Source organism: Trachurus japonicus, chromosome 21 (assembly GCF_045865225.1).
Source record: "Trachurus japonicus isolate A0001 chromosome 21, Traja_1.0".
Classification (NCBI taxonomy): Eukaryota; Metazoa; Chordata; class Actinopteri; order Carangiformes; family Carangidae; genus Trachurus; species Trachurus japonicus.
The window spans coordinates 29,381,270-29,400,270 of NC_140927.1; the positions used below are offsets into that span (position 1 = coordinate 29,381,270).

Consider the following 19,001-nt stretch of genomic DNA (forward strand, 5'->3'; position numbering starts at 1 on the left):
GACAGACTGACTGACTCGGCCTCGGCCTCGGAGCTGCACCGCATCGCATCATTTAACCCGCTCCTGTATCTACTTAGCGGACTGAAGCACATTTATTTTTGTATTCTTTTTGTTTTTCTATCGGGGGGGGGCAGATTCAATCCTTGGGATCACTCAGGACGTGGAAGCCTCCTCCACCTTTCAGCTCACTTTCAGACAGTTTTTAGTTTTGTTTTTTTCGCCTCCATCTCGACTCATGTGGCCTCGGTTGTCTCCTCTCTCCTCCACCTCCGCGGCGTTCGCACGGTGCTCGTTGTAAAGAGGCAGAGATGACATCCCCGAACCTCTTCACCTCCGTCTTATTACACAACTTGACCGAAGGATAACCATCAACCCCCCTCGGCCTGTAGCAGCAGCAGCAGCAGCAGCACTCGTGGACCGACTCTCTCTCTCTCCCAGAGCACAGAGCCCCTCCCTCCTTCCTCCACCTCCTCCTCCTCCTCCTCCTCCTCCTCCTCCTCCTCCCCCCTCTGGCTTCAGGCAGTATGGGAGACGGGAGCTGGGTCTGTCTGAGCCCAGCTGAGTTTGGCCAGCTGCAGCAGTACAGCGAGTGTGAGTACCCACGTGTGTCTGATCTCCTCCACGTTTGTTTGTTTATTTATTTATGTGTGTGTGTGTGTGGACGAGTTTTTCATTAAGCATCTGTGGTGTCTCTATGCGAAGAACACTTGAACGCTTTATTTGCAAAACCAAATAATGTGGGATTCACGGTATAGACTATAGAGCAAAGGCTTCATGCGCCTCAGACTTAAAATAGCGCATCCGTCCATTCCTTTTAAAGGGATAGTTCAACATTTTGCCACATTCACCTTTTGCCATAATCCCTAGGAGTAGGTTCGTTACCTTTAATTGTCGGTGGAAGCTGTTTTTAGATCGGCGGGGCAGAGCCGTGAGCTGCTTAGGTAACGCAACAGAGGCGCACGATATTTCCTGCCTTTCCCTCATCAAACTCATCAAATACACAATCCAACAACTCCAAAACGCTCTGGTGGACAAGTTGTGACCTGCACATTCACCACGCTAGGAGATAATCATGTAATTATGTAACATTACGACACATGAAGCAAATACTCTGAACTATTCTTTTGAAATCCCTCCGCCCAGCAGCCGTGTCTGGAATGTAGTTCCGGCTGCATTTGCCTCTAAAACAACTCTGTCTCGTAATGTTAAATGATTATTTCATAGCGTGGTGAAAGTGCAGGTCACAACTTGTCCACCAGAGCGTTGTGGAGTTGTTGGATTGTGTATTTGATGAGTTTTATGAGGGACCTGTACCGTTCACCTCCATTGTGTTCACTGAGCAGCTCACGTCTCTGCCCCGCCGATCTCAAAACAACATGCACCGATAATTAAAGGTAATGAACCTACTGCTGTGACTATAGGGGTTATGGCAATAGGCGAATGTTCAACTATCCCTTTAACCCTCTGGAGTCTGACTTACTCACTGCCAGTAAAACAAAACATCAAATAAATCACAGCCGCGTCGTGATAATCAGAGAACGGCTGCACAGAGGAATATTGTTTCTCTATTAATACGCAGACAGAGAAGCAGAAGTAAGAAATAAGTCTAGGATGGTAATTAACATTGAAAGTGATTTTTATCCCGGCTCCATTTTGTGCCTTTTTCTTTCATTAAAAGTCTCTGTGCGATGCTGTAAATCACCGAAAAAAACATGAATAATCCAAACTCCTGAATCAGAGGAAAACGTGAACGGTCCACTCTGCAGACGTGAACGATTTCCTGCATGCGTTTGTCTGTACATGATTCATAAATATATAAAATGATGCAACCATTAATAAAACATGTGCAGTGTATTTACCCACGAACGAGACGTCGAGGCAGAGAGGGTGCAAGCAACAAATGTCCCATAATAAGATATATGAAGCACTTTTGAAGGCATAAATAAATAATGCATTCATTTTAATTTCAATTTCCTGTATCTACCTCAAAGGCAGTTTTATAAATTAAATATTAAATATCGCATTTTTTCCCCCCTTTACTGGCTCTTTTTAGTTTGCACCCTCTTTTTTTCCCCAGTCCTAACACGTCTTTAATCATTAATCTATAATTAGCTAGTTATTTCACGTTTTCTTTATCGTTCTTGAATCAAGCGCAGGGCGAAGCAGGACTGTGTGTGTCTGTGTGTGTGTGTGTGTGGTGTCACATTATTCCTCTGAATGCTGCTCATTAGCCTGCGGGATGAGTCTCGTGGCTGGACGTCTCTCCTCCTCTCGCTCGCAGCCACATTTGTTAGTCAAAAGAGCATCTGTCATCTTGTTGGCCGGCGATGATGAATAGAGTATTACTCTCTTCTCACGCAGCGCAGGGCCAGTCCGCCGAGGAATTACTCAATCATGCACAAGTCATTCTTTTATAGACCTGCACGGAGTAAAACCACCAGCAGCTCGTATTATTGACTGGAAGGTCACAGACCAGAGGGAGTCGGGGAGTCGGGGAGATGAGGTGGTGGCTCTAAATACTGAGACCTGATACAGGAAATGGCTGCTGCAGCGTTTAGTGCTGCTGACTTTATGAATCTAGAGGGAGCGTGGCTGCTCACGTGTTGAGGATCTATATCAAACTTGTGTATAAGGGAGAATAATGTTATCTAATTTACGCACATGCACACTCAATTAGAGCAGAAGTAAGCGATATATTTGTGTTAATATAAGTCTTAAATAGTTATATCTTCCGACAGCAATCACTTACATAGAGTGTTTGGACTGAAACACGGGTCTCTCAGTCACTCTGCTCTGCTCTGAGCCGAGGAGAAAACATTTATCGTATCCTACAGTTTTTATCCAATGAGGAGAGAGAACGGCATGCAGGGCTGTGTGTGCAGCCAAGGGACGCCGTGAATGTGGCGACGTAGGGACGAGGACTGTTATGGTGCGTTCAAGGCAACTCGTAACTCGTGTTTTTCCGACCTGTGAAGTTGTACCAGTTCGATCTGGTACGAGTTCACGGGTCGGAAGTTACGAGTGGCCGTTATAGTGACTTTCACCGGTAAAACAGGTCGGAAAAACACGAGTGGGTTGCCTGGAACGCTACAAAGTCGTAAGTTGTGACTTGAAGCTGTAATTTACGGTTTCAAAAGCCTGCCTGGAACGCAGCATTAGCCGAAACGACCGGATCGCTTACTTCTGCTTTAATGACACATGTCATGTTTCACCTAATTGTTAAAGGGATAGTTCAATATTTTGGCAGATTCTCCTATCACCATAATCCCTATAGTCATAGCAGTAGGTACATCACCTTTAATTATCGGTGCATGTTGTTTTGAGATCGGCGGGGCAGAGACGTGAGCTCTGCACGGCGCTCTGTATTTCCGCCTTTCCCTCATCAAACTCATCAAATACACAATCCAACAACTCCACAACGCTCTGGTGGACAAGTTGTGACCTGCACTTTCACCACGCTATGAGTTAATCATGTAATATTATGAGACAGAGTTGTTTTAGAGGAAAATGCAGCCAGAACTACATCCAGACACGGCTGCTGGTCGGAGGGATTTCAAAAGCGCAAGTAGTTCACAGTATTTGCTTCGTGTCGTAATGTTACATAACATTAATATTTCATAGTGTGGTGAATGTGCAGGTCACAACTTGTCCACCAGAGCGTTGTGGAGTTGTTGGATTGTGTATTTGATGAGCTTGATGAGGGACAGGGGACCTGGACCGTTCACCTCCATTGTGTTCACTGAGCAGCTCACGTCTCTGCCCCGCCCATCTCAAAACAACATGCACCGATAATTAAAGGTGGTGAACCTACTGCTGTGACTATAGGGATTGTGGTGAGAGGAGAATCTGACTAAATGTCAAACTATCGCTTTAGGTCAGATGTTAAAGTAAAAATGAAAATGTGTATGTAAGAATGTACTGTAAGGCGGACTGCATGTATGAGTCACTGTTTCTTTTCTTTTTTTAGTGCTGCGGTGTAACTTAAAAAGACGGTTATACTCATTTATCTACGGTCTAACATCACTCATCTCACTATCATAAAAACATATCAAGAAACAACAACATGCTCTCCATGAAACTGACATTTCACTATTGATTGCGGTTTGGTGAATCATAAAACGGATCAACTCAACGTCATAAATTATAGGAACACTAATACAGCAATATTGATAGTGTGTTATGACTTATATTGTTGCCTGTCAGCCAGATGTTGCTCATGTTTCCAGATGCACTATTTATGATCAGTGTGCATAAATATGTTTTTTTATTTTATTTTATTGATTTTACAGAGGATTTAAAAAACAAAAACAAAGCAAAATTATAAATCATTTCCTTGAGGTAAAAACATAATGTTATTTCAGCTAGAAGAAGAAAAAGAAGGAGAAGACGAGTGGCAGCCTGTGAAAATATAGGTGAACGTTGTGTAATTGTGCACAGACACAGATTACACGGTGCAGGGACAGCTGTTAGCACAGTGTTAGTGATTATTCATGCATCGTATATACACCGTCCTCCACTTATGTGTCCACAGGAGGAGTAATAGCTGCTAACAGATACATTCATTAAGACTTATATCACACACACGATACATTATAATGAGCTATAAACCACCAAATATGTTTTTATACCGATCATACATAGTGAAGAGTAAAGTGTTGCCGCTCACATTGATATTAGAGAAGCACTGATCCACTGATTTTCAGCTCTGATCTGATTTGTTTAATACATTTATGAACAACTTTGTATAAAAAGAGCAAAAAAAACCCAAAAAACATTTATATTGATGTTAGAATTAAATGTTTTCCAAAGGAACCGACTGCAACAGCAACAACGTCAGGGTTTCAAATTGACTGTGTTAAGTTAAAGGGCTTCTGTTAAAAAAAAAAAACCTATAATATTCTCCCAAAAAATCAGAAACTCTTTCAAATAAGTGCAATATATAATGTTTCAGCTGAACAGGATAAATCAAGTAGGAGCTCCTGCAGCAGCAAACAGCAGTCAATCAATCAAAGTGAATGTGAAGCTGCTGTCACCTCACTCTTCTGAATCTGGATCGGTGACGTTGATCGGCACCGTCAGTCTGATAACTGATAAATAAATTACCCTAAATTCTCAAATAAAAGTGTACTGGGCCGGGTCTGGCTCCAGGTCTGAGCAAAAAAAACCCCAAAACAGGCAGGTCTATTTCTATTTTTCTGTTCAAGTTCTTGTGAATGAACAAAACCTCTCAAAGCCCACGATCGCCTGTTTGAGCAGTTCTTAATATGAGTTCTCAACAGCCTGAAAATGAAGACCCGACCCGGTCCGACCCTCGGGTTATTGAAGCTCGGACCCGGCTGGACTCAGTTTCAGTTTAGTTTCAGTTTAATTTATTTGACAAGGGACAATGTACATTAATAAAACATTGTAAAAAAAACAAATGTAAATGCACCCGAGTTAGCTAAAAAAAAGCTAGTTTTCATCGACAGTCCCTCTGCCTTGATTGTAAAGGGCAACCTTTAAAAAGAGCAACAATGAGGTAAAATACCAAAGACACATTCGGTACACATTAATAAATATACATTTGTAAGACAATAACACGCATTAGCAGCATTAATACTCGGCCCGAATGTGGACCAAAAAAAGTAAGCCAGAGGTCCGACTCAACCTGAGGTTATGTTTTGGACCTGAACTCGGCGCGTCTGGTCGTGTTCCAGACTCAAACAGTCTGTGACCGGAGCACGCATTTATTTAGAAGTTAATCGGTGCTGATTAAACTTGTAAATGATGCTGCTCTGGATCCGACTCTCTCCTTCTGTTCTGACTCTTTTAAAAACAGTAACAACAGAACCATTGGAGATGGATTTTCCATCTTTACTGAGCAGAAAGTTTGTTTAAAATGAAATAAAAGCCTGTCCCATATAGACGCCTGTCTGCCGGTCTCTGATATAAGCCGGGTCAGTTCAGCAGGTGAAGCAGATAAAAGCCTCTGGAGCTTCTATTGGAGGATTTACGCCGGTATATTAAGAGAATGCTTTTAATTTGTAAAGTGCATGAACTGGACACGGTGGTTCAGTCAGTGTGGAGCCTCCAGGTCACACTGCGGTACATCACTCAGGTTAGAGCCCCGGACAGGAGAGGACACAGAAATAATCATGGCCGACCTTCAGCCCATTCATGTTGGAGGTGGCGTTACTGCTGCTGCTGCTGCTGCTGCTGCTGCTGTGGTCCGCAGGGTTTGTAGTTTACGAGTGGTCCGCTCCTCTAATGGAAACATGAGGGATGTGCAGGCCGGGGACGCCCCTGCAGCCCGGGGGACGTCTCATTTCCCCTGATGGAGAGGAGCAGCTCAGACAGGAAGGCTTGTGTATCAGCAGCCGATCAATCAAGGACTTAATGAAGGACACTGTGGCTGCAGAGGCCGGAGCAGCAGCAGCAGCAGCAGCAGCAGCAGCAGCCGAGGGGTCAGCAGCGCCATTAATAAGCCAGATAATCAAATACAAGTCAGACAATTAATTGACTAATCGGTCTCGGACGTTTTGGTAACGGATTAATCAGCTGAATGGCGTTTTACTGGATCGCCTCAAATGTCAGGATGCGACGGTTCCTCTCTGCGTTATCCTGTGATAATGAAGTCGATATCAAACAACATCAAATATCAACGCTGGACTGGAGGAAATTGGGCAAAATGGTTAATCAATTACCAAAGAAGATAATCGGCAGATTAATGGAGGAGGGAGGCGGTCGTGAGTTAACGACCCTGAGATCATCAGTTACAGATAAAACAATCAGTCGATCCAAACGGAGCAGGATTTATGAGTTAGACGATCATTTTATTAATCTATCATCCAGAAACATCAATCAGTTTTGAAAATCGATTAATCTTTTTTCCATGTCCTCCTTGTCTTTATTATGATTGTAAAGTGAGCACATTCAGGTTTTGGACAGTTAATCGAACAAAATGACATTTTTGATGACATCACAGACATATTATTGAGAGATGTTGTAATTGATTGAAGTTGCAGCCCAAATCAATGTATTTATCAAATGTCTGAAAACAGTGACAAATGTGCAACTCAACAGTTTAAAAGCCAAAGATGTTCATTTTATAATGAATGTGAGTAGAAAAACTGCAGCCATTTGTTCATAAATGACTTCAATGGTTATTATCAGAGAGCTTATCAATTAATTTATTGATAACTGAATGGATCAATAATCAACCAGAAACATCCAGGTTCTGAAGCAGCAGGATAATTATTACATTTTCTGTCATGTGTCGTTTAGAGGTGAAAATCTGTATTATGATTTTTGGTTTTGCGCAATCGGAGGAGGTCACTTATTGATTTTTGTTTTTACACATTTAAAAAAAACATTTTATGAATATTATAAATTATTATTATTATTTTGATTAACATATTCCATTCCTTCATGTTTTTAACATGTTGAATGACAGTAAATGACACCGAATGGATCATAAAAATGATCATCAGTGAACTTCACAGTAGATTTTCACTGACCAAACAGTCCATGGAGCTGATGCAGTGGACTGGACTCACTGGATCTCTCTCTCTCTCTCTAGGTGCGTTTCCATTAACCTCCTAGAAATGTCCAAAACCTAAATATCGCAATAAAAGACAGGTGATGGAAACACCTACGTTTCGAAAAACCTCAAATATCACCAAAACATTTTTACACTCTCATGAGGTGTTTTTTTTTCGTCAGACGTGTCGATATCAAAGTGTATTGCAAAAGTGTCATGGAAACACTTTTTTTTCCTCATTTACACGTCCGTCCAGGTCTGATCAGATCTGATCCCGTTGGTCATTTTTTCTGTTTCCCTTCGCTCTCTCCCTCTGTCTCTCTCCCGTCTGTGTTGAGTCGTCCCGTCCCGTGGACCGTTTCCACCCAGCCGGGTTATTTTAATAAAACTTTGGCGTGTGAGGTTCAATCATTCAACTCAGTCTGGTGTCACACGATAACACGTGAATAACCAAACATTACGTAGTTCCATCTGTTACAGTCGCCACTGGCCAGACTATAGACTTTGCGAGAGTTACGGCTCATTCACAAAACACTTGACAATGGAAACATCTGCAGATAGCAATTGTACTTTTTTTTCGAAATTTCAGAAATATCGCTTTTATTTTGTGAAAACCTGTGATGGAAACAAAGCTAGTGTCTCCTTCCCTCTCTCTCTCTCTCTGTCTCTGTGGACGTCTAAACACGAAACAGAGACAGGAACAGTATTACAGGCTGCAAAGCTGCTGAGCACTAAAAATAATGAGGTGTGTGTCTGTAGCTGATGATGAACACTCACATGATTGGTGAAATCTGCTTTTCAGTGTGTGTGTGTGTGTGTGTGTGTGATCCACCTTGTGTTTTTCAAGTTCAGTCACGTTTTACACATTTCATTGTGATGTATTATTGATTCTAAATGGATGAAACTGACCGTTTCTCTCATCGATATATTCTTAATTATCCATGGAGACAAAGTGGAAACTACTTTTTAATTTATTTTTATATTTTATTTTAAAAATCAATATTTTTTCCTGAGCAACTGATCCTTTGGCTCTGCGCCTGGAGCCGCTCCAGTGTCTCGTCTCTGTCGCTCCACAGGTCGTTGTCTGTGGTTGGACGGACGAGTCCTGCCTCCATATTTCCTCCTTTTCACATTTGTGCTTCTGTGAAACCTTTACAAACGTTTTTTTTTGTTTTTTTTGTTTAGCTTTTTTAACCTTTGTTTCAATCTATACGTCACCTCACATTAGAGCTGCAACAATTAATCGATTACTCGCACAATAATCGATTATTAAATTAATCGACTCAACTATTTTGATAATCGAATAATCGGTTTGAGTAGTTTTTAAGAAAAGAAAGTCAAAATTCTCTGATTTCAGCTTCTTACATGTGAATATTTCTGGTTTCTTTGTTGCTTTACGACAATATACTGAGTCTCTCTTTGGTTTGTGGACAAAACAAGACATTTGAGGACGTCGTCGTCTGGTGGTCTGAGAAACTTTGATTGATATCATTTTCTAACATTTTATTGACCAAACAACTAATCGATTAATCGTTGAAATAATCGAAAGATTCATAGATAATGAAAATGATTAGGGGTGGGTATTGCCAAGGACCTCACGATACGATACGCATCATGATACTTGAGTCACGATACGATACGATATTGCGATATCCAAATTTTGCGATATATTGCGATATTCTACGATATTCTACATAGTTCACTGAAAAATGTAAAAAGCATTATGCATCTTAAAATCCGAGTTGTATGTACATCAGATGATGGTGATAATTTATGGGACAAACTGAGTCAAAACAATGTAATTCAAATTATCCATGCCATTTTATACAAGTGCAAGTTACAACAACATATTTGCATGTACAACACATTGTTTGAGGTAGCAGTACAGTGACACCTCGCGGAGCAGAGGTGCGGAAGTCGTACTGGATTTACGTCTGAAATATGAGTTATTATTTTTAAAAAAAATTGAATTTTTATTTATTTATTTTTTTTGAAAAAAAAAATCGATATTTGAATATTGAATATCGATATCGTATCGCGATATAAAGTATTGCGATATATTGCCATATCGATATTTTTGCCCACCCCTAAAAATGATTGTTAGTTGCAGCCCTATACCTCACATCGTCATAGAGATCTACAGGTTTTTTGCTTTTCAGTTTGTGTTTTTAATGACTCCACTTTGTCTTTATGGATTTTTAAAACGTGTGTGTGTGTGTGTGTGTGTTGAATAGAAATGGGATTAACATCTAAAAAGGACAAAGACACACTGTCCCCTCCGCCTGTGAACAAACAGGATGAGTCACGGCTCGGCTCCTGATGCAGCACTTCCTGCTCCAGATGGGTGTTTATTTATCAGGACCTTCATTAGGGAGATGCAGCCGCTCAGTCGCTCCGTCTGGGACAAAAAACTAAACACAAAAAACAACAAAACAAAACATTTCAGCCACTCAGAGGCTCGATTGATAAAAAGGAATCGATAATTGATAAATAAAAAAAATAAAATAATCAATATTAAGTGTTTTGTTTTGTTTTGTTTCCGTGCTCAGACTCGACCAAGAAGCTGAAGGATGTTCTGGACGAGTTCCACGGTGACGGAGTTCTCTCCAAGTACAACCCCGAGCAGGTGAGACTCACATACACACTCCTTCACTCCATCCTCTTTCCTCTCTTCTCTCCTTCTCTCCTTCTTCTCTCCATCCAGCTCTCTATCACTCTGTCACTCCATCTCTCCATCTTTCCTCTCTCCACCTTATCCCTTCTCTCCTCTCTCCTTCACTCCATGACTCCATCTCCCTCCATCCTCTGTCCATCTTCTATCCATCTTCTCTCCATCTCCCCCATCCTTTCTCTTTTCTCTATCTGCCTCCATCCTCTCTCTTCTCTCCATCCTTCTATCCATCTCCCTCCATCCTCTCTCTTCTCTCCATCCTTCTCTCCATCTCCCTCCATCCTCTCTCTTCTCCATCCTTCTCTCCATCTTCCCCCATCCTCTCTCTTCTCTCCATCTCCCTCCGCCCTTCCTCTTTTCTCTCTCCATCTCCCTCCATCCTCTCTCTTCTCTTCTCTCCTCTCTTCAACTCCCTCCTTCTCTTCTCCATCCTTCTCTCCATCACCCTGCATCCTCTCTCTTCTCTCCATCTTCCCCCATCCACTCTCTTCTCTCCATGACTCCATCACCCTCCATCCTTCTCTCCTCTCTCTTCTCTCCATCTCCCTCCATCCTCTCTCCTGTCACTTCCTGCTCCACCTTCTCCCTCCGTCCTCCTCACGACTGCTGCCTGAGCGCTACACACACACACACACACACACACACATGGAGTGACGTTATCGGTTCCTCTGATTCAGTGTAAAACCGATCACAGAACTGCTTAGTCACCCCCCCCCTCCTCTTCCTCTGTCGTTGTTACGGCGACACACCCTCCTCACCAACTTTGCCACCTGACGTCAGCGGCTCGGCTCCGGGCTGAACCGAGGCTGCAGCATTTCGATGTCGTCGTGGTCGTTGTCGTCTGAGCTTCGTCTCCGGTTTCTGGTCCTTTTCTTCTTCTTCTTCTTCTTGGATGGGTACCTTTCGCATTTGAATCGATACGGTATCAATACTCGGTACCTGGGAACCGATACCGGTACCAATCGGTACCTGTTTTCGGTACTTTTTGTGTGTGTGGTAATTAAAAAAATTAAAATTAAAATAAAAAAAAACGCCTGAAATTTTAATATTTACCCCTTAACAACATCACAACTCCTCAGCCTGTATTTTATGTTTTGGGACGGGCAATGATTTTCATATAATGGAATAGTCATTCAATGAAAAAAAAAAAAGTTTATGAGACTATAGTGTCTGAAAAAATGTCTGTAGGATACTGTGGGAAAATGAGAAACATGGAGAGACTCCTACAGCCATCAGAAAGCTCTATGTGAAACTTTGTCAAAAAAAAACAACTGAAACTGCAGTGCAAACTCTGCAACCTGTGGACTTCACGTTTTGACGAGAGGAGAGGGGGAGACTTCATCCTCGTTTAGATGTTTAGATGCTCTCATTACGTGACGAGGACTTGAATGGCGCCGCTGTGATGAGAAGCAGGACTCGGGACTCGGGACCGGACCGCTTCGGTACGGATTGTTACAACAGTCCGTTCTTCACGTTAAATGACGGACGGCTGTTTTTCACGTAGTGATTTAAAACGACGGGCTGGCTCTACCGCTTCTCCGCCTCTCATTTCAGAGAGAGAGAGAGAGAGAGAGAGAGGGGAGGGGGGGGACGGGCGTGAGTGTGCGGTGCTCATGCAGACTGCTCTCTCGCTGTCGCACGACGAAGGTGCGTTCAGGTACCGAAATGTGGTACCGATTGACTTTATGTGAATCAATACTCGGTACTTTGGTGGGAATTCGGTCGGTACCAAAAAAGTACCGAATAGGGTTGTTCGGTATACCGGTACTAGAGTGGTACCGGGGTACTGACGCATTTAAAACGGTACCATACTGCGCTTAGATGGGACCGGTACTTTCATTTTGCGCTGCCGGCAGCGGTGACGTCGCCGCATTGTAATTTGAGCCGAGGCGAGCGAGTGAGAGAGTCACAAACGAAGCAAGGTGCTTTTTATTATTACCGTTACAGCGCCACCTGTCCACGTGCCTGTGTTTATGTGTGTGTCTGTGTGTGTGTGTGCGCGCCGCGCGCGAGAGAGACGGCCGCCACAGACTCGTTAATTAATGCAAACACTGCTGGTTGATACGTTTCGTTTGTACCGCGGATCACCACTGGCATGCTCGCTCTCTCTCTCTCTCTCTCTCTTTCTGTGAGTGAGTGAGCACAGCGAAGGAGCGCTACGCGGGGGGGGGGAAACAATAGGTGTGTGTGTTTGAGTAACATGAACGTTTGTGTTTCATTCTGATAACAATTTCTCCCAAAAATTACAACTGGTCAAAATAACCAAAAAAGATGCAGTGTTTTCAGACCTCAAATAATGCAAAGAAAACAAGTTGATATTCATTTTTAAACAGACCACTAATGTTTTAAGTTAGATGGAATTTTAATCCTGCAGCAGCAGTGACTGTTTACCGATTTACTGATTATTTACTGATGCATATGTTATAGTTCTAAGATTTTCTATTAAAATAAAGCCAATAGTGACATTTTTTGTGTTCTCTTTTTATTTGGAAAAGTACCGAAAAGTACCGAAAAGTATCAAAAAACATGTTGGTACCGATACCGGTACCAAAATGTTGGTATCGTGACAACACTAGTACCGAATTTCGGTACCCATCCCTAGTTGCTGCGGTCGTCTCTGTGGTCGTGAAGTGTTTGCATCAATCACCTCAGGAGAACAGTTTGAAACTGACGGTTTGTCGATCGATCGTCACCTTCTGCGTTGGTCAGAGTCAGTGAGGACGACGTGTTGATCAGACACTGTGTTTAAAATCTACTTTTAAAGGCCAAAGAAAAGAAAAGATGAGATAAATGAAGCAGCAGCTCGAGCACACAGGTAGAAAAAGATATATTTAAAATAAAAAATATGAATTGAAGAATTTAATAAAGGATAAACTATTTTCTGGGGCTGCGCAATTAATCACAACTTCATTGAAATTGCAACACGGCTGAGTACAGTATTCAAATCTCTGGACTCTAGACCCGAAAAAGTTCAGTTTTATACTTTTTAAAGTCAAAATGACCGTTAACTCTGCAATCACAATCACACTATCTATCTATATATAAATAATATATATGATCGCAGAATGATGTGCAACCCTGCCAGCGCACAACCTGAACAAAAAATGGTATGTAGATATAAAACATACTCATAAATGACATGCAGTAATATTACAGCAGGAAGGAACAATACAACACAGCAGCAGTCATATAGATAATGTTGATGTTTCACAGTAGGCCCTATGTGTATATATAAAAGAAAAATTATAAGGCTACGAAAACCAAACACATTTTATAGCACATTTTAGCACTTTGTACGGGCATTTTGCAATAGAAATCAGCATTTTGCTAATTGATCTTATGTGGTTCCCAACTCATAGTCTAACAACACCTAACAGAAATGGAAATTAGCCTTATGGCTATAATCTCATTCATATTTACATTATAAATGTCCATTAATAGGTGCTGTCCCATATCTTAAAAAAAATAGTTATTTGAAATAAGTACGTTTAAGAAATCCTACAAGAAAGACCAATTTACTGTTTGTTTAATGAGTCAAATATTGTGTTGGTCATAATACGGGACAGTTATTGCTTGTGTCTGTTCAATCACACAGATGATATGGAACTTATTATATGGCAATATTGGTAAAAAAAAAAAAAAAAAGCGATTAGATTATCTTAAATTCCCAAATCGTTCTGTCCTAATTCACAGTTATATAGAGAATATGTAAACTGACCGACTTTGTTTGCAACACAGTGACATCTGACGCCTGGTGGACGAGTGAAGGTCTCTCTGCTCTAATGAATGACGTAAAACACAGAGTTTGATCAGTGGATCGATGAATCAGATCGTGACTCGTTCCTTCGTGATCGTGTCTTCTTGATTGGTTGTAACGAGTGTCCTCGCTCATTAAACATGTGATCTCTGCTCTTCTTACTGCAGCTTTAATAATAATAACGTCATGCAGCATGTTGTTAAAGCCCGGATACATTCCTGTAGAAGCTGTTAAACATTCACTCAACGTTTCAGTTTAACCCTCAGACGTCCGGACGCTGTTCCACCTTGCAGACTGATCTGGTGTCAGATCCTCCAACACCATAAACTTCACCTCAAAGTCCATAATGTGATTCATCTCCATTAAAGCCTCACACTCGTCTAGAAGCTTCATCTCTGAATAACCAGCGACTGCCAGACACAGCTCCACCGCTCCACCGCTCCACAGCTCCACAGCTCCACCGCCGCAGCCCGTTACAGGGAGAAAAGAAATTATGGGCTGCAACTTTTGTTGATTTATAATCATGAGCCAGCAAGAAAAACTCGTCCCCGCAGCATTTTCACATCTGCAGAGGTCAGATAAAAAAGCCCCGAGTCACTGGGACGCCATCAATTTCACATTAATGCCCCGGGAGCGACCTCACATTTTTATATGTAATGATAATAAAGAGCACAATTTCCTTTTGTTTATGATCCCTCTCTTCCTCCTCTTCATTATCACCTCCTCTCTGCTCCGAGCTCCTCCTCAGTGTAACCGACGACGACGACGACATGATGATGAACGGCCCCGGCCCGACGCTCGGCGCCACGGGAACCAGAATTAGTGTTTCACGTGGGCTGTTCTCAGGCTGCACTGTCACCTGGCGCCACGATGATGACCGCCACCACGGCCCTGTTCCTGCCATTTATCATCATGTGTGGTGTGTGTGTGTGTGTGTGTGTGTGTGTCTGTGAGTGTGTGTGTGTGTAATGACTCACCGGTTCCACTGTGCCAGCTGTAGTGGAATCTACTCAGACTACGACCTCGCTCTCTTCCCACTCGCTTTATTATTATTACTTTAAAAAAAATTTTTTTTACATTTTGCAGCTCATTTTCAGCCGAACTCTGATCCTGTCTGGTCTGAAGGAGTTTAAAGAAAATAATAATAACAACTGTATTTATATAACACCTTTAAAAACACAAGTGCTTCACAAAACAATATAGAAGAGACAAGTCACAAATGCCATAAAACCATAAGAGGTTGACCGCACAGGTTGACTCAAATTAAAATGCAGGATGAAGTTTAAAATTAAAATAAATAAAAGGGGGGTATACATGATAAAAACAAATAAAATGAGATACAATAAGATAAGAAAAGATTGGATAAAAGAGTTAAAACCAAAGAAAGTGTAAAGTAAAACAAAGAGCATCTGAGTAAAACTGTGAGATAAAATAGATCATTGGATGACATCACATAAAAGCAAGTCTGTACAAGTGGGTTTTAAGAAGTGAAAATATGATTTTTGCTTCACTTCACATTTGCTTGATTTCAACATGGCGGCCGGGTCACATGTGATCTCATTTTACAGCTAAACAACACACTGAATTATGTTTCTGAAAACATTTTGGATCATCATATTTGATCAACGCTGCCTCGTTTGATAGTTTGATTGGAGTTTCGCGAGCCGGCCGCATTGCGTTGGACGGACATCAAGTAGCGGTAGAGTCGTGATTATGCAAATTCATACATCATACGTCATTGCGTCTCATACTACAGTTTCTAAAGCAAACTAAAAAGCGTTCAGGATATTGAAGAAGGCTTCTTCCACCGCTTTGAAAAGTAAAAAAAAAACGTGCGTACAGGTGCAATAGTGCAAATACAATCTGGCAGCATGTTAATGCCAAGTGTAAACAGGGTGCTACAACACACACACACAAACACATCAGAGACACCACAGTATCGTGTGGTTTATTACTGGACTTTGGGCTTTTTGTAGTGAAACTATAAATTGGAAGCACATGTAAAGCTGTGTGTGTGTGTGTGTGTTTCTCTTTGAGTGATATAAATAGCTGCCTAGTGTTTATTTATAGTAACAGGAACAATGTGTAAAACTGTGACGACTTCAAAGTACAAATGAAAAAAATCAGATTTTAAACAATCAAGGACAAAAAGATGTAGAAAATTTGGATTAACACTCTAACTTCTCTGTCCTCTGTTCTCTTCCTTCATTCATTCTATTTTCTTTTATTATTTCATGCATCAGTGTAGATAAACTAAAGACGTCAGATATTTTCAGTTTCCTCTCTGAAATAACTTTGACATTAAAAAAGAAAAACATGAAAAACGTCTGATAATAACAACACTAACACAGTCCTTCAGATGGACAGACCTGCTCCACCAGTCTGGGGTCTAGACAGGGACAGTTACCCCCCGTGCCCCCTCCTCCCCCTCCCCCTCCTCCTCCTTCATACCCCGGCTGAACTGAAGCATGTAGAAATGTGTCATGGCCGCCCTCAGGGGATGTGTTCAGATCTGCAGCTCTCTGTCTGTCTCTCTCTCTGACTCCGGACCCCGGGGGTGAACATGTTCCCCAGGAGGAACGAGAACTCGCACTGGGGGAAATCTATCAAAACACTAACACAGCTTTTAGTCCATCTGTGTGTGTGTGTGTGTGTTTTTGTGTGTGTGTCCGTGTCCGAACCTGCCGTGCTTAACGACGCTCGGCAAATTAAAGCCTCGTGGTTGATTTGGCCAAATAAGGAGAGAGAGGAGAGTTGATGTGAGAGAGTGATGCCTGGCCGGGTTAGGTCAACAGTGTCGAGGCCCAGAGAGGAGGAGGAGGAGGAGGAGGAGGAGGAGGAGGAGGATCATCTTCATCATCATCATCATCATCATCATCATCATCATCATCATCATCATCATGGTCTTCTATGACAGCCGTCACTTAACAACAGAGGAGAAGAGAAGAGGAGAATATTAGAAACATATTTCCACTGAGCGGGATCGGCTTCACTTTGTCCTATTTTGGTGTGAAGCGACTGTAACTTGGGAGGGAAAAAGAAAAGGTGGAAGCTCCGTTTGTTTAGTTTAGATTTTGTTTGATTTGATTTGAACCTTTCGGGAGGAGGAGGAGGAGGAGAGACCGACCCCCAGAAACCAATCTTGGCAAACAAACGCTGACGTGAGTGAGTGAATGTAGAGATTAAGAACAGTAGACGACGTGATGATGGAGTTTATTCAGTGTGAGGTCACAGGTGTGAGTCGTAAGTTAACTAGTGAGGAGATGTAAAAACAATGGTCGACAAATTGGAAAGAAAACATATAGATGATGGAATAAAATAAATGAAATGAGGCGTGGTCGTTGGATAAACAGCGCATCGATTCCAGCGCTCATATAAAATAAATCTTTGGTGATAAATTCCCCCCTCTCTGTCCTGATCAATCTGCTCTAATTATAGAAACACACATAAATACACACACACACAGAGCATAAAACCACAGGAAATACAAGGTGAAGAGTTTCCACAATAAAAGCCACAATAATCGTTAAACGTCAGACTGAAGGGGAAACACCTGGTTGGTGTCAGAGTGCTCTGAGGTCGGACTTATTCAAACCACAAAACCTAAAAACTAAAAAAGTATATTAATTAATTTACAGTTTCTTTATTAACTGATCTCAGAAATGTAAAGTTAATTTAGTTTGATTGTTTTCAGATTCTGCTGTGTGGTGAGACATGATGGGATGTCCTGTCCTGCAAATGTAAATGTAAATGTATTTCATTTATACAGCCCTTTACAACAATCCTTTCGGTGTACCAAAGTGCTTTACAGCAGGCAATAAATAAAAACAATGAAAAAAACAGTGAAAGCAAATAAATACAGCAAAATCAAATAAGATAAAAGTGTCATCACGCTACTGGGTATTAAAAGCCATCCTAAATAAAGAGGTTTTTAGCCTATATTCGCAGCAGACTGGGGCTGGGTGTTGCTACTGATTTACTGAATCAATTCGATTTCTGATTTGATTCAATATTGATTCATTGAGATGTTTCAGGTTTAACACCAGTTTCTCTTGGTTATGAAGGAGATTTTCACAGAACTAAAGCTGGAAATCGTACAAAGATGAAACTCTCCAACCGGGTGCATTATTAAAAAACGATTAATGTTTACATTAAAAATTTACCCAAAGGCAGCAACATTAATACACATTTATCTATTTAACATGACCCACTTCAGAAGTTAACAGGGCAACTCTTCAGTACAGTCATAATTCAAGTACTGTAATAAATGCAGGGTTTCTTTTAACTAGGAGCACAGTGGCTTCTTACTTAAAGTTTTAGGACTGCAAGCAGAACATTTAGGGGCGCACAATGTAAATCGACTTACATACAAAATATTCACATTTCCTTTTCATTCATGATCCTCTCACACATTGACCTGACACCTGTACTGACAGATTTGCTCCTTCTCCTTCTACGTTTCACCAGTTTTTAAAGAAAAAACTGGTGAATTTCCTGGCTGCACATGGTCAAGTAGATGAAAAATGTACTTGCAGACTTTTAGATTTTAGTCTGGAGTCTGGAGCCCTGCAGTGTGTACGTTTCAGCAGTGAACGGACGCAACAAAATGTAAAGAGCATCTGTGATCACACTGCTCTGTGATCTCATCCTGTTAGTCTTGTGAGACTCCCAGAGGAAACTGGAAATTGCACACATTAAAAGATCGATCTAAGGATTTTATGAATCCATATCGGATCTTTTCAAAGAAGATCGATATGAATCATAAAATCGATTGTTTTAAACTCAGCCCTTACAGCAGCTGTGGAGCCAGATGAGTTTATCCAGTGGTTTATTGTCGGTTGTGGTGATTGTGGTCATGCACGATAAAACACAACTGAACGACTGTGTGTCTGTGGTCGACTTTTCCTTTTCCTCCTCCTCCTCCTCTTCCTCCTGCAGCATCTTCTTCACCGAACACGTTCTCACACTCTCAGCAGCTAACCCCGTCTCTTCTTCTACCCACTCCTCCCTCGCTCTTCCCCTTCCTCCTCCTTCTCTTCCTCTTCCTCCTTCCT

The 19,001-nt window shown here is 41.7% G+C and overlaps 1 protein-coding gene across 1 annotated transcript in view; it reads left to right on the top strand.

Annotated features, from left to right (window-relative positions):
- Positions 1-493: 493 nt before the first annotated feature.
- The window catches only part of dgkg (diacylglycerol kinase, gamma), a 135,219-nt gene continuing 116,711 nt past the window's right edge, over positions 494-19,001 (top strand). The window contains exons 1-2 of the mRNA XM_085765051.1: positions 494-591; positions 10,069-10,145. Of these exons, the coding sequence (XP_085621177.1) occupies positions 525-591; positions 10,069-10,145 (144 nt within the window). The 5' untranslated portion in view covers positions 494-524. The remainder of the gene's footprint in view (positions 592-10,068; positions 10,146-19,001) is intronic.